Below are 14387 nucleotides of genomic sequence, written 5' to 3' on the forward strand. Positions count from 1 at the left end.
TAATTTTATGCTCTTAGCAGATGGAGAGAAGAGGTGGAGCTGCTAAAACTTCAGACAGGAGATGCTGGTAGTTTGGACTAGAGTGCTGGTGGTGAAGAGTATGTGGATTCAAGCAATATGTGGGAAGTAAAAATCAATGCCTTGGTGACAGATTGGATAAGGATGAGGGAGAAGGGGTTAAGAATGATGCCCAAGTATCACTGAAAAGGAACAGGTTTGGGATGAAGATCAAAATGTTATTTTTTGGCCATGTTGAATTTTAGGTGCCTTTGAGAACTAAAGAGGAGATAGCAAATAGGCAGTCAAGTGATAACAAATAGACCCACATCAAATAAGCCTGAAATTCAGAGGAGAGGTTTGGGCTAGAAATAAATGTTATAAATCAACTGTGTGTAGTTGGTAGTTGAATTCTTAATCCATGAATGAAATAGCAAGGGAGAGAGTAGAGAGGAGGAAGAAGTTGTCTATGTTGAGGAACTACAACATTTAACAGTGAGTAGGGGAAGATTAGCAGATCAGCGAAAGAGAAGCTGGAGAGGTATGAGAAACACCAAGATAGAGTCATCTAAGGACCTTCAGGAGAATGAAGTTAGATAAAGGGTAACAGGAGAACCTTGAAGACTAGCAACACAAGTAAAGAAGAACTATTAGGCAGGTAGGAGAGGACTCTGAAAAGAATATTCTAGAAGCCAAGAGAGGAGAGAATTTTAAAAAGAAGTGGCTGGTCAAGAATTTAAAAAGATTATACCTAGCACTTACTGTGTGCTTACTGCATACCTGCCCTTTCTCCAAGTTCTTAGGTATATAGCTCATCTGATTTTCCAGCCATCCTGAGTAAATCACATCTGTAAAAATGAGGTTCATTTTACAGAGGAGAAACCAATGATGGAGAATTAAATAACTTGCCCGTGTTCACATAGCTTCTCAGTGGTAAAGACAGAATTCGAACTCAGATGTATCTAATTCTAAAGTCCACAGTCATGTTTTATAATTGCAGTGTCCTATGATTTTGGCTATTTGAAGGTCATTAGTGACTTTTGCCATAATGGTTTCTTTGGAGTGTTTCAAATAGAAATCTAGCATATAATGGGTTAAAAAGCGCACAGGTAGGGAGGAAGCAAAGACAGCAAGTGACTTTAATAACTAACAAATGGAAGCATCACACATGCCCAAAATAGGGGAATCATTAAATACATTTTCAAATAATAGTATGTTTATTGCATAACCATTAAAATTAGGTTTTTTGAAGACCGTTTACTGATATCACATACTTTGAAACAGCAAATTTTAAAAGTAGAATATAAAATGACATATATGATGTGATCCCCATTATTTAAGAAATAGATGAACATTTCCATGTAAAGGAAATTCCAAGATATGTTAAAAATAATCACTTAGTCTCGATGGTATAGTAATTGGGTTGTTTTCACTTTCTTTAAAGAGATTTGGTCATATGCTGCATAACAACATCTTGGCCAGTGACAGACTGCATGTACAATGGTGCCGAAAAATTTCCATCACCTAGTGACGTGGTAGCTGTCATAAGGTTGCACTACTCAGTGTTTGTGGCAGTGTTAGTGTAAACAAATCCACTATGCTGTCAGTTGTGTACCAGTCTAACACATACAATTATGTACATTATATAATACTTGATAATGGTAATGACTATATTACTGATTTGTATATTTATTAATCTTAATTATTATTTTAGAGTGCATTCCTTCTACTTATAAAAAACACATTAACTGTAAAACAGCCTCAGGCAGATCTTTTCAGGAGGTATTCTAGAAGGCGTTTGTTGTCATAGGAGATGACAGCTCCATGTGTGTTATTGCCCCTAATAACCTTCCGGTGGGACAAATGTGGAGGTGGAAGACAATGATATTGATGATCCTGACTCTGTGTAGGCCTAAGCTAATGTGTGTGTTTGTGTTGCAGTTTTTAACAAAAAAACTAGCCATGCATGGTGGCACATGCCTATAATCCCAGTGCTTTGGGAGGCTGAGGTGGGAGGATCACAGCCTAGGAGTTTGAGACCAGCCTGGGCAACTTGGGGAAACCCCGTCTCAACAAAAAATACAAAAATTATTTAGGTGTGGCAATGCACACCTGTAGTCCCAGCTACTTGGGAGACTGAGGTGAGGGAATTGATTGAGCCTGGGAAGTTGAGGTTGAAGTGAGCCATGCGCCACTGCACTCCAGCCTGGGTGACTGAGTGGGACCTTGTCTCAAAAAAAAAAAGTTTAAAAAGTTTAAAAAATTTAAAACATAGAAAAAAGATTGTGGAGTAAGGATATAAAGAAGAAAATATTTTTGTACACTGTACAGTGTGTTTGTGTTTTAAGCTGTGTTCTTATAAAAGTCACAAAGTTAAATTTAAAAGTTTATAAAGTAAAAATACAGAAAGCTGAGATTTATTATTGAAGGAAGAAAAATATTTTAAAATAAATCTAGGGTAGCCTAGGTGTACAGTGTTTCTAAAGTCTATGGTAGTGTATGGTAGTGTCCTAGGCCTTCACGTTCACTCGTCACTCACTCACTGACTCACCCAGAGCAACTTCCAGTCTTCTAAGCTCCATTCATTGTAGGGGTCCTATCCAGGTAGGCCACTTTTTAATATTTTAGAACATATTTTAACTGTACTTTTTCTATGTTTAGATGTATTTATATAACACAGATACTTAACATTGTGTTGCAGTTGCCTAGAGTATTCAGTACAGTAACATGCTGTACAGGTTTGTAGTCTGAGCAATAGGCTATATGCCATATAGCCTAGTTGTGTAGTAGACTCTACACTCTAGGTTTATGTAAGTACACTCTATGATGTTCCACAAAGACTAAATTGCTTAACACATGTCTCAGAATATATCCGTGTTAGTAAGTGATGCATGACTGTATTTTAAACATGAACTGTGCTAGATTTTGCAGAGATTATATTCTCCATTAGGTCACTTTTTGGCTAGTTTTTAATAGATCTGAGCAACGTAAATAATAATAATACGTGACATTTGTGTAAAGCTTCACAGTTTACAGAGTCCTCTTGAATACTCTTCTATTTTATCCCGTAATAGCAAGTAATAGCCTTGCTGTGTCAGTTTTATGGATGAGAAAGTGGAGCTTTATAGTGCTTAAGTGATTAGCTTGAGGTCACACAACTTCTAAGAGGAGGATTTGGAGCTGGAGCTCGCCAGACTTTAAATCCTTTTGTTGAGAACTACTCTCTTAAAAGGGTAGAGAAAAGTAAAATTTAAAAGTGAAAATTAAAGCTGTAGCAATTGAGTTTTCCTACCCAACTTTCATCTATTAGTCGTAGGGATTTTTTTTCCTGTCTCGAGTATTAAAACCTTTCAAAAATTTACATCCTTGTTATTATGAAAGATCACATCTCCTCGGATAATGTGTGCCATTGTTCCAGTTTTTAAAATTTACAGTTTTAATGTTACTACCTTAAAATTTGTAAACATTGTTTTTACTTAGATTTTGCTTCTACTCTTTCAGAACTAAAGAAATCTGTTTACTTGACCACTTATGTTTTTACATTCTGATAATAAATCTTTTCTAAGAATTTGACTCTTGTCTCTTGTGTTTGATAACATTCAGTATTATACTGCTAGTACCAATTCCATGTGATTAGATTAAAAATGACCTAACTTCAGGTCCTTAGCTCTTATTGACAGCACTAAAAATTGTTTTAAGACCTATATGCATGAAAATACAGTAGAAGTATTGCTAGAGTAAAATGTGTTTTTAGGTTGGAAATGCAAGAAATTCTGTTAGAGAAAATTGTAAACAAATGTAAAAAAAAAAAGCATACTTCAGAAATATTGCTGGTTCATTTTCAGACTACTGAAGTAAAGCGAATATCTCAGTAAAGAGAGTCATATGGATTTTTTGGTTTCCCAGTGCATACAAAAGTTACGTTTACACTATACTCTTAAGAGTGCAGGCCGGGCGCGGTGGCTCAAGCCTGTAATCCCAGCACTTTGGGAGGCCGAGACAGGCGGATCACGAGGTCAGGAGATCGAGACCATCCTGGCTAACACGGTGAAACCCCGTCTCTACTAAAAAATACAAAAAACTAGCCGGGCAAGGTGGCGGGTGCCTGTAGTCCCAGCTACTCGGGAGGCTGAGAAAGGAGAATGGCCTAAACCCGGGAGGCGGAGCTTGCAGTGAGCTGAGATCCGGCCACTGCACTCCAGCTTGGGCGACAGAGCGAGACTCCGTCTCAAAAAAAAAAAAAAAAAGTGCAGTAGCGTTATGTTTAAAAAATGTACATATCTTAATTTAAAACTTTACTGCTAAAAGATGCTAATGATCATCAGAGCTTCCGTGAGCCATAATCTTTTTCCTAGTGGAAGATCTTGCCTCAGTGTTGATGGCTACTGACTGATCAGGGTGGTGGTTGCTGAATGTTGGGGTGGCTATGGCAGTTTCTTTTCTTTTTTTAGAGACAGGATTCAGTGGCGCTATCATAGCTCACTGTAGTCTTGGACTCCTGGGCTCAAGCAGTACTCCTGCCTGGGTCTCCTGAGTACTACAGGGACAGCCATTTAAAAAAAAAAATAAGATTTTTAAAGATGGAGTCTCCCCATGTTGCCCAGGCAGGTCTCAAACTCCTGGCCTCAAGCGATCCTTTTGCCTCAGCTTCACGAGTAGCTGGGATTACAGGTGCCAGCTACTGTGCCCAGCTCCAACTGTGGCAATTTGTTAAAATAAGACAGCAATGAAGTTTGCTACACCAATTGACTCTTTGTTTTACGAAAGAATTATCTATAGCGTGCAGTGCTGTTTATGGCCTTTTACCCACACTAGGACTTCTTCCAAAACTAGAGTCAGTTCTCTCAAACCCTGCCACTGCTTTGTCAGTTAAACTTATGTAATCTAAGTCCTTTTTTGTCATTTCAATGATGTTCACAGCATCTTCACTAAGAGTATCTCCCATCTCAAGAAATCACTTTCTTTGCTTATCCGTAAGAAGCAACTTTTCATCCATTCAAGTTTTACCATGAGATTGCAGCAATTCAGTCACATTTTCAGGCCTCACTTCTGATTCTACTTCTCTTGCTGTTTCTCCCACGTCTGCAGTTACTTTCTCCACTGAAGTCTTGAACCCCTCAGTCATCTGTGAGGGTTGGAATCAACTTCCTCCAGCTCCTGTTAATATTCATATTTTGACCTTCCCCCGCGATCCTGAATGTTTTTAATGGCATCTAGAACAGTGAATCCTTTCCAGAAGGTTTTCAGTTTACTTTGTCCAGATCCATCAGAGAAATCAGTATGGCAGCAATTGTCTTATGAAATATAGCTGTAACATCGTAAGACTTGAAAGAATGACCCTTTGATCCATGGGCTGCAGAATGGATGTTGTGTTAGTAGGTATGAAAACAACATTAATCTTCTTGTACATCTCCTTCAGAGGTCTTGAGTGACCAGGTGCATTGTCAGTGAGCAGTAATATTTTGAAAGACATATTTTTTTCCTGAACTTTCAACAATGGACTTAAAACATTCAGTAAACCATGCTGTAAACAGGTGTGCTGTCATCAGGCTTTGTTGTTGCATTTATGGAGCACAGAGTAGACTGAGCATAATTCTTAAGGGCTCTGTGATCTTCAGAATGGTAAATGAGCATTGGCTTCAACTTAAAGTTCCCAGCTGAATTAACTCCTTACAAGAGAGTCAGCCTGTCCTTTGAAGCTTTGAAACTAGGAATTGACTCCTCTCTAGCTATCAAAGTCCTAGAAGACATCTTCCAGTAGAAAGCTGTGTCATCTACATTGGAAATCTGTTGTTTAGCATAGCCACCTTCATCAATGATCTTAGCTAGATCTTCTGCATAATTTGCTGCAGCTTCTACGTCAGCACTTGCTGCTTCATGTTGCACTTTTATGAAGATGGCTTCTTTGATGTAGCCTCATAAACCAACCTCTGCCAGCGGCCAACTTTTCTTCTTTACCTTCCTCACTTCTCTCAGTCTTCATAGAATTGAAGAGTTAGCACGTTGCTCTGAACCAGGCTTTGGCATATAGGAATGTTGTGACTGGTTTGATCTTCTAACTGGAACTAGAATTTTCTTCATATCAGCAATAAAGTAGTTTCCCTTATTACTCATGTGTTCACTGTAGTAGCACTTTTAATTGCCTTCAGGAACTTTTCCTTTGCATTCATAACTTGGCTGTTTGGAGCAAGAGGTCTGGCTTTCAGTGTGTCTTGGCTTTTGACATGCCGTCCTTGCTAGGCTTAATTATTTCTAGCTTTTGAATTAGAGTGAGAGACATATGACAAAACACGTACAGTGTTTATTAATTAGGTTTCCTGTGTTCTATGGGCACAGTTTGTGGTGCCCCAAAACAATTACAATAGTGACATCAAAGATCACTGATCACAGATCACCATAAAAGATATAATAATAGCACTGGAAACGTTTGAAATGTTGCTAGAAGTACTAAAACAGGACAGACACACAAAGTGAGCACATGCTCTTGGAAAAGTGGTGCTGATAACACCATTTTTCGATGGTGTTATCGAAATTCGATATGTTGTCTATTCGATGCAGAATTGCCACACACCTTCAGTTTGTAAGAAATACAGTATTTGCAAAATACACTAAAGCAAAGTGTATAAAACCAGATATGCTTATAGAAAACTACTATAGTTATAATGGAGGAAAATACAAAAGTGATGTCAGACAATGTGGTGTATGCTACTTTTAGAACCTACTTTTTTGTGTGTGTGTCAGTGACTCTAGCATCAGTCTAATGAGTTGATTGACGTGTAGCATTTTACTTTACTACTTATGTTGTAGTAAGTGATGGGCTTTATTTTTAAAATAAGCAGTCTGTACTTTCTATTGTAATGTATTTCTGGATATTATATTTCAAAAATTGGAAAGAGAAATACTTTATAAAAGAAAATCTAAAGAACCAGATGGATAAAGGAAAAATGGGAAGAGAAAGGCACAAGAGTGAAAAAGTAAAACTTCAATCTTTTAGCAAAGGGAAATACTGAATTTGCTTAAGAGATTAGGGCAGTTGCTGAAATCAACATATGTAAAAAAATTACCCCTTGTATGTTATTGGAGCAAAGGATTTGGGGTCAGGAGCTTCCTTGTCTGCCACTTAATGTTTAATATTGTACAAGCAACTTTTCTGAACCTCAGAGATACTAAGATCAATGTATATAGAAGTGGTATATGAAATGGTTAGTGCTATGTAAATGTTTTGTTATTAATATTATTCCTGACTTTTTCTTTTTGCTTCTTTGGCTGTGAGATAGTAGGCAAGTAAACTTAAGTTATTTGTGCATACTAATAAGCACATAGAGGATGCTCATGTGCACCAAAAGCCTATACACCAAAAGCCAGACCTCTTGCTCCAAACTGCCAAGTTACGAATGCAAAGGAAAAGTTCCTGAAGCAAATTAAAAGTGCTACTACAGTGAACACATGCGTAATAAGTATTGTGAGATTCTTAACTTCTCTTGTCTGGCACTCTTTTTCAGAATTTCAATCTAGAGGTTCTTGTTTAGTGTATTAGCCTCTAAATGGTATTTGTCCATTCTTTCTCTTTAATAATAAATTTGGACTAAAATAAGATATATGATTGTAATAGTAATTTATAGCTTGTAACATAGGACTATAATAGTAGTCCTGTATTAGTGGCCTATTGTAAATTGTTAAGTATGGCTACAAAATTAAATAGATTTTATTGGTTGTTCTTTTTGAATTCTTTCTTCAGATACAGAAGTTTATGGTGAGTTTTATCCTGTGCCACCTCCCTATAGCGTTGCTACCTCTCTTCCTACATACGATGAAGCTGAGAAGGCTAAAGCTGCTGCAATGGCGGCTGCAGCAGCAGAAACATCTCAAAGAGTAAGAAAATTTAATCATTTCTTTTGATAAAATTATTTTTGTTAATTGATATGTACATTTAGTAATACTAAAAATAGTTCTTTGTGTTTAAGTGTGTATGTAGATTTTTTTTGAGCATCATGGGTTTGAATTGCATAGGTCTACTTGTATGCAGATTGTTTTAAATAAGTATATTGGAAAAATATTTTGGAGATCTGCAGTAATTTGAAAAAACTTGGGATGAATTGCGTAGCCTAGAAATATTGAAAAAATTAAGGCATGTAATGAATGTATAAAATGTATGTAGATACTAGTTTATGTATTATTGACTGTATATATTATCAGCAAGGCTTCTAGTTAACAGTAGGCTGTGAGTCGCTAAGTTTTGGGGAAGTCAAATCACTCAGATTTTCTACCACATGCAGGGGGGTCGGTGTCCCTAATCCTTGTGTTGTTGAAGGGTTACTGTATTTGTTCTACTTTTGCTTATGTGTGTGGTCATTTTTGTTGAAATTGACATTCCCCTAGTTAAATTCACCTTCTCCATCCCTTGACTTCCTCTTTTCTATTGCTCTTCCCCACTTTTACCATTTCCTAAATTTTGATTTCAGGCACCTCATGTGTTAGCCTTCACTTCGCATCCTAACTCACTCACTCTGGTTACCACCACTTGGAAAGTTCTTCTCTTTGCCTGGACCTCAAGTCCATGGACCCTTTGATGTCCATGTACTTATTTCTCTGCTTACGTAGTTTGAATTCCATGGCCCATCATTTTAATTGTGAATCATCTTTTTTTTCTGTTTATGTTTTCTATATTAGCATAGCCGGTTTAGTGACTGTGAAAGAACTCAAGGTAGCCGAAAAACACAGAGAAATGTTACAAGGCCTTCAAATTATTTTTGTCAGCTGTTTTTTGAAATAACATACTCTACTCTACAATTTTGGAATGATGATCAAGCATTCTGTCTTCCTCATCTACCTGTTTTAGTAATAGAGTTAATGAGATACATGTATATTATTCTTTGGTCTGGTAAAAGGAGTGGCTGTCTCAGTCATGGAGAGTCAGTGACATGCATATACAGCTGCTATTCTGCAGCCAGGTAAGAGGCAGAAATTATTACATTTTAGTGTGGCTGCAAGGAGTGCTAGAATTTTTTGCCTTTTTTTTCTTGCTTCAGACTTGAGAGATGCCATTTCAGATCCCTGGATTCACCCCATTTTGTTCGGGAAAAGAAAAAATATCAATTCACCCAGGAAAGGTAGAATTAGGTGAGGAATCAAGGGAGAGAGATGTACTTCCATGTATGGCATTCTCCTCTAGCTGCTATGAGGTCAGAGCCCAGCAAGCAGATCCTCTTGAGAGATGAGCATGTGCCCTGGATGTGTTTCTTTTATCAGCAACAACCCTTTTTATGCCTGCTCCCACTACCCTCTTCCAGCACACACAGGGTTAAATGTCAACATAAATAAATAGCTTTGGACACAGTTATGAAGGTAGATAAAGACAGTAAACTCCAGATTTATTTGTTATGCCTTTTCCTTCACAGAGGAGGAAAGTAAGTCTCTTAACACAGTGGCATAATATAGCTAAGTCAATAAGAATTTTTGTTGCTGTGAGGGGAACATCATAGAGGAGGAGGATAGATCTAAATAGGGTGGTTTCTGTCTAAATCAGTTCTAGGTTACTTAGAACACATATATTTGTAAATGCACATGCCCATCTCTCAGTGAAGTAGATTGAGTCCTCTCTAGCTATGAAAGTCCCAATAACTCCTTTTCTCAAGGGGTGTTTCCCTAGAGACCTTGGCAATGGCAAAGGTCCTTAAAGAGTATTATGGACCTTAAATCATTTACTGCCCTAACTTCCATACAATAGGATAGAATTCTAAAGACAACATAGGAAGTATTAAGTCTTGCTAAGTGTGCTTTGAGGAAAGTTGGTTTTACCCCTTTTGGAGAGAAAAATCTGAAGTGTTACTGTTCCGTTTCCTCATTGTCATCATTTCCAGCACCCTGTTTTAGAAAGTAAATGTAATCCTCAGTGGGAATTGGAACATGTCCATAAAGAAAAATTCTGTTTTCACCTGCTTCTGATATCATTGTAACTCCAACTTGTGAGCATTGTGGAAAATTTCATAGACAGCCAAGTATTAATAGAATTGTGTACAAGAGACTAACTTAGGTCTTGTAAAAAATCTTTTAAATTTACCAGTGCTTCCTTAACCCAGTGCTTCAGTACCCTCTTTGTGCAGAGTATGAATGTTTGCATATGAGTCTCCATTACCTGATTGAGATTAAAATATTGGTCTGTGCTTGAAAATTGCTAGGAGAGTAGATTTTAAGTGTTCTTACCACAAAAAAAAAATATTTGAAGTACTGTACATGGTAATTAGCTCAATTTAGCCACTCCACAATGTATACACATTTTAGAACATCATGTTATATACATCATACATATATAGTTTTTGTCAATTACAAACAAAATTTAAAAATTGAAAAAAAAGTCTCATCGAATTAGCATTTGAGTACATTCAGTTGTAAATGAGTCTCAGCTGGGTGTGAACGCGTATGTCCTAAATCAACTCTCATTGGGAGAATATAGATAGTCAAGAGACTTTAAAACTACTGTTTTTTACTATTTCCTATTTCTGATGCGTAGAATTGCATGTATGTCACGGAATGGTTAAGCAGTTTTCTGAAAATGACAACTCATTTTTAATATTTCTATGAAAAATGCTAATTCCAAACCATTAATTTTATAAAATGTTTAGAACATGGCTTGTTCTTCAGGTAGTCTCATTTCATCATCCTATAATGGGTAGGGCTCTTTTTTTGTAACTTGTTTTAAATTGTTGCAGTAACTTGTCTTTTGACATTAGAACTACCACTGGATAAATCATGAGCGACTCCAGGACAGAGATCTTGCATTTACATTCCCAGTACCTAGTTATTATCAGGCACATTTTTGTTGTTTAGTAAATGACAGTCGATTATGTTAATGAATGCTTTCTCTGTATTAGCCAATGTGGGAAAATAGGAAGAGGAAAATACCACAGGTGTTCTATTACAGCTCTCTATTTTAAAATATTTCAATGTCTTTACCAATTTCAGGATTCAGAAATTAATGTTTAATGTAGTTGAAATTATTGCCTAGATACCATTTTATTTTTTAAACATCTTATATAAACATTTCCCTGTTACTTAATAGTTGAGTTAAATTCCCTGGAATCAATATGCTATTGAAATTTAGTGGCCATTCCTCTAGAGTGAACAGTTAGAGTATTTTCAAATGTTTGTGTTTCAGTTTTTTCCTACTAATATTATAAAAGACATCTTTGGGCATATTGCAGTGACTCACTCCTGTAATCTCAGCACTTTGGGAGGCTGAGGCAAGCAGATTGCTTGAGCTCAGGAGTTTCAGACCAGCCTGGGCAACATAGCAAGACCTTATTTCCACTAAAAAAAAAAAAGTTCAGCCAGGTATGGTGGCATGCATCTGTACTTCCAGCTACTTGGAAGGCTGAAGTGGGAAGATCACTTGAGCCCAGGAGATTGAGGCTATAGTGAGCCCAGATGAAGACTGCAGTGAGCCATGATTGTGCCACTGCACTCCAGCCTGGGTGACAGAGTGAGATCTTACCTTAAAAAATTTTTTTTTTCTTAACGACTTTTGATAAAATTTCTGTGTTGATTTTCTTGTTGTCGTTTTGTTTTGTTTTGTGTTGTTTTTGAGGCGGAGTCCCACTGTGTCCCCCAGGCCGGAATGCAGTAGTGCGATCTCGGTTCAGTGCAACCTCTGCCTCCCCAGTTCAAATGATTCTCCTGCATTAGCCTCTTGAGTAGCTGGGACTACAGGAGCATGCCACCATGCCTGGCTAATTTTTTTGTATTTTTAGTAGAGATGGGGTTTTTAGTAGAGACGGGGTTTTGCCATATTGGTCAGGCTAGTCTCGAGCTCTTGACCTCACCTCGGCCTCACAAAGTGCCGGGATTACAGGCATGAGCCCCTGTGCCTGGCCTGGACTGATGTTTTAAAATACACAGTATGAAATATATTTTTGCCATCACACTGACAGTTTTTTGTTCTTACTATGCTTTAATGTTTATTCCTTGAATTAATTTGAAATTATATAAAATTTTATAAATATATACTTAGTCATGGCCAGTGATTAAATTTAGTATATTGAGTTTACCTGTGATATATGATTGCACAGTTTAAGGGATTTTTGTACCTAAATAATAAGCAATATAAAATGATTTTGAAAGTTTTTAAATTTCAGGATAGCAGTATGCTTAGTGAGGCTACCATGATTGTGTGGAAAGAACATCAGTGCCCTGGATTCAGGTTCTACTTTGACCCTCCTAATTATGTAATCTTGAGCAGAACCCTAGCTTCTCAGACTTGGCCTCACAAAATTGAGTTATTCACACTCAACTGAGATGATGTGTACCATATTAGTTAATTTTCACACTGCTATAAAGAAATACCCAAGACTGAGTACTTTATAAAGAAAAAAGGTTTAATTGACTTACAGTTCTGCAGGCTGTACAGGAAGCATAGCAGCTTCTGGGGACGCCTCAGGAAACTTACGATTGTGGTGGAAGGTGATGGGGAAGCAGGCCCGTTTTACATGCCTGGAGTAGGAGAAAGAGAGAGAGTGGAGGGGTGATGCCACACACTTTTAAACAACCAGATCTCAGAAAAAAACAATAATTCACTCACTCACTATCATGAGAACAGCAGGGAAATGATGTTAAACCATTAGGAACCATCCCCATGATCCGATCACCTCCTACCAGGTGAGGATTACAGTTGAACATGGGATTTGGATGGGGACACAGATCAAACCATGTGATTCTGTCCCTGGCCCCTCCCAGATCTCACATCCTCCTCACATTTCAAAAAACAACCATTCCTTCCCAACAGTCTACCCCAGAATCTTATTCCAGCATTAACTCAAAAAATCAGCAATCCAAAGTCTCATCTAAGGCAAGGCAAGTCCCTTCCACCTATGGGCCTGTAAAATCAAAAACAAGTTACTTCCTTCTAAGATAAAATGACACTATAGGCATTGGGTAAATATTCTGGTTCCAAAAGGGAGAAATTGGTCAACAAAAGGGGATACAAGCCCCGTAGAAGACCAAAACCAAGCATTACAGTCATTAAATCCTAAAATTCCAAAATGATATTTTTTTTGAGACAGTCTCACTCTGTCACCCAGGCTGGAGTGCAGTGGTATGATCTCGGTTTACTGCAACTGCCACCTCCCGAGTTCAAACGATTCTCACTCCTCAGCCTCCTGACTAGCTGGGATTACAGGCATGTGCCATCATACCTGGCTAATTTTTGTATTTTTAGTAGAGCCAGCGTTTCACCACGGTGGCCAGGCTGGTCTTGAACTCCTGGCCTCAAGTGATCGCCTGCCTCGGCCTTCCAAAGTGTGGGATTATAGGCGTGAGCCACCACACCTGGCCAGAATAATCTTTGACTCCATGTCTCACATCCAGGGCTTTCTGGTACAAGGGATGGGCTTCCCAGGCCTTGAGCAGCTCTGCCCCTGAGGCTTTGCAGTGTACAGCTCCTGTGGCTGCTTTCCGGGGCTGGCATTGAATGCCGGCAGCTTTTCCAGAAAAAAGGCCGCCAATGCCTTTACCTGGAAGACATGTAGAAACATGATAGAAGTGTGGAGAATATCTCCTAACATAGTCTGCTGTTGATGGGCATTTAGATTGTATCTAATCTTTTGCTCTTATTAGCATTGCTGGAATGAATTATCTTTAATACATCATTTTTATAAGAGGGAATATGTGTATGTATATATATATCTGTGCAGTATATTTTAAGAACTGGAATGGCTGGATCATAGGGTATGCACATTTTTATTTTTGATAATTATTGCAAAATTGCCAACCATAGAAGTTGTACCAATTTATACTCCACCACTGGTTATGAAAGTTCTTATTTCCCAATCATTACTAATGCAGCACTGTCACTTGTGTCTTCTTGATACCATTTTTATGAGTTTGATGTTACTCATCTTTTGTCTTTTTTGTGTTTATCTTTAAAGTTACTCTTTTCAAATGTGACTGTGAAAAAATAGTACTTGCTAATGCTTATTGATTACTCTGTGCCAGACATTGTACTCATTATTTCATTTGTCTATACAACAAATTGAGAACATTAGATTTTGTTGAAGTTCTTATGCTTACGTTTAAGATGGTAAAGTTGTAATTTTTAGTGAACTATTCCAATGTTACATATTTACAGATTCAGGAGGAAGAGTGTCCACCAAGAGATGACTTCAGTGATGCAGACCAGCTCAGAGTGGGTAATGATGGCATTTTCATGCTGGCATTTTTCAGTAAGTAATCTTTCCCAACTATTTTGATTTTTTTTGCATGTATTGATTTTATGTGTATTAAAGTAACATAGTGAAGAGAAGCAAATATTGTTAGCATGTGTCTACCTTTCTTAAAATGTAAATTGTTTCTGATATTGAACTAATGAATACTGTGATCATATGTTTAAATACAAATCC

At 37.5% G+C, this 14387-nt stretch overlaps 1 protein-coding gene across 3 annotated transcripts in view; it reads left to right on the top strand.

Moving 5' to 3' along the window:
• Positions 1–14387, top strand: part of NDFIP2 (Nedd4 family interacting protein 2) — a 71479-nt gene that overhangs the window by 41039 nt on the left and 16053 nt on the right. For all 3 annotated transcript variants that reach the window (XR_003116494.1, XM_025364372.1, XM_025364373.1), the window contains exons 3-4: positions 7736–7869; positions 14117–14210. Coding sequence is in view for 2 of the 3 variants with exons in the window: in XM_025364372.1 (XP_025220157.1) it covers positions 7736–7869; positions 14117–14210 (228 nt within the window). In the remaining variant the exon portion in view is untranslated. The remainder of the gene's footprint in view (positions 1–7735; positions 7870–14116; positions 14211–14387) is intronic.

The sequence above is a fragment of the Theropithecus gelada genome, chromosome 17 (genome assembly GCF_003255815.1).
Source record: "Theropithecus gelada isolate Dixy chromosome 17, Tgel_1.0, whole genome shotgun sequence".
NCBI lineage: Eukaryota > Metazoa > Chordata > Mammalia > Primates > Cercopithecidae > Theropithecus > Theropithecus gelada.